This window comes from Mercenaria mercenaria, unplaced genomic scaffold (genome assembly GCF_021730395.1).
Source record: "Mercenaria mercenaria strain notata unplaced genomic scaffold, MADL_Memer_1 contig_3861, whole genome shotgun sequence".
In the NCBI taxonomy this organism is placed as follows: Eukaryota; Metazoa; Mollusca; class Bivalvia; order Venerida; family Veneridae; genus Mercenaria; species Mercenaria mercenaria.
In genome coordinates, this window is record NW_026462042.1 from 42,250 (window position 1) to 43,168 (window position 919).

At 41.2% G+C, this 919-nt stretch overlaps 1 protein-coding gene across 1 annotated transcript; it reads right to left on the minus strand.

Moving 5' to 3' along the window:
• Window positions 1-378: 378 nt before the first annotated feature.
• On the minus strand, window positions 379-702 carry LOC128553466 (piggyBac transposable element-derived protein 3-like). Its single transcript, XM_053534621.1, has one exon. It carries the CDS (start codon window positions 700-702, stop codon window positions 379-381), a length of 324 nt encoding a protein of 107 aa, XP_053390596.1.
• Between the last annotated feature and the right edge of the window lie 217 nt (window positions 703-919).

A 919-nucleotide genomic window follows, 5' to 3' on the forward strand; every position in this document is an offset into this window, starting at 1 on the left:
TTTGTAGATAAAATGAATACAGTCTTCTTGTCCCTCCAAGCTGTCGCAACCATGTTTCCTTTCTGCATCATAATAGATTGTCCCTTGTTCCTTCAGCTTCTTCTGTTTTATTTCGACCGGAAGTCCTCGTCTGTTGGATCTAAATGTTCCACACGCGTAAGTTCTTTGCTGTTGTAATTCCTCGAATAGTCTTACCGTAGTGAAATAATTGTCACAATACACATGATGTCCGCGATTCAAGATTGGTGTCACTAAATTCATCACAACTCGTTCCCCTAAACCCTTGTCTCCGTCACGGTTCTCCTTACCTAAATACACTTGAATGTCATTTACAAATCCATTGTGAGGGTCCGCCCTTACCCACACTTTGATCCCACGTTAAGTCGGCTTCAGTAGCACATACTGTTTGAATCCTAAGCGACCGGTATATCCAATCATAGCCTCATCAACTGTCGTTTCACGGTGCGGTTTACAATTGGCCATCAAATTTGAACGCACGGCTTCAAGAATTGGTCGAACATGTGAAAGTTTGTCATGGCCTGGTTGTCCACGTGTCGGATTGCATGATGTGTCAGCTACGTGGAAGTACTTACTGATTTTATCATACCGATCGCGTGTCATCCTCTCTTTTATTCCACATGGACTAAACATAGGATCACTACTCCAGTACATATCCAAATTAGGTGCTGCAATAATCCCCATCACAATTTGAAATCCAAGATAGGCTCTTATTTCACTAAATGTAACCTTCCTCCATTTATCATCAGGTTTCTCCAGCTGCTTTTTTTTGTTGCATACTTGTTGGTCTCATCCACGATTTGTTGAATCATCTGTGGCGTGAATAAAAACTTTAAAAAATCCATTTCAGTTTCATTTACATCCATAATCACGGAAGGTCCCGGATTTCCACTGAAAACGT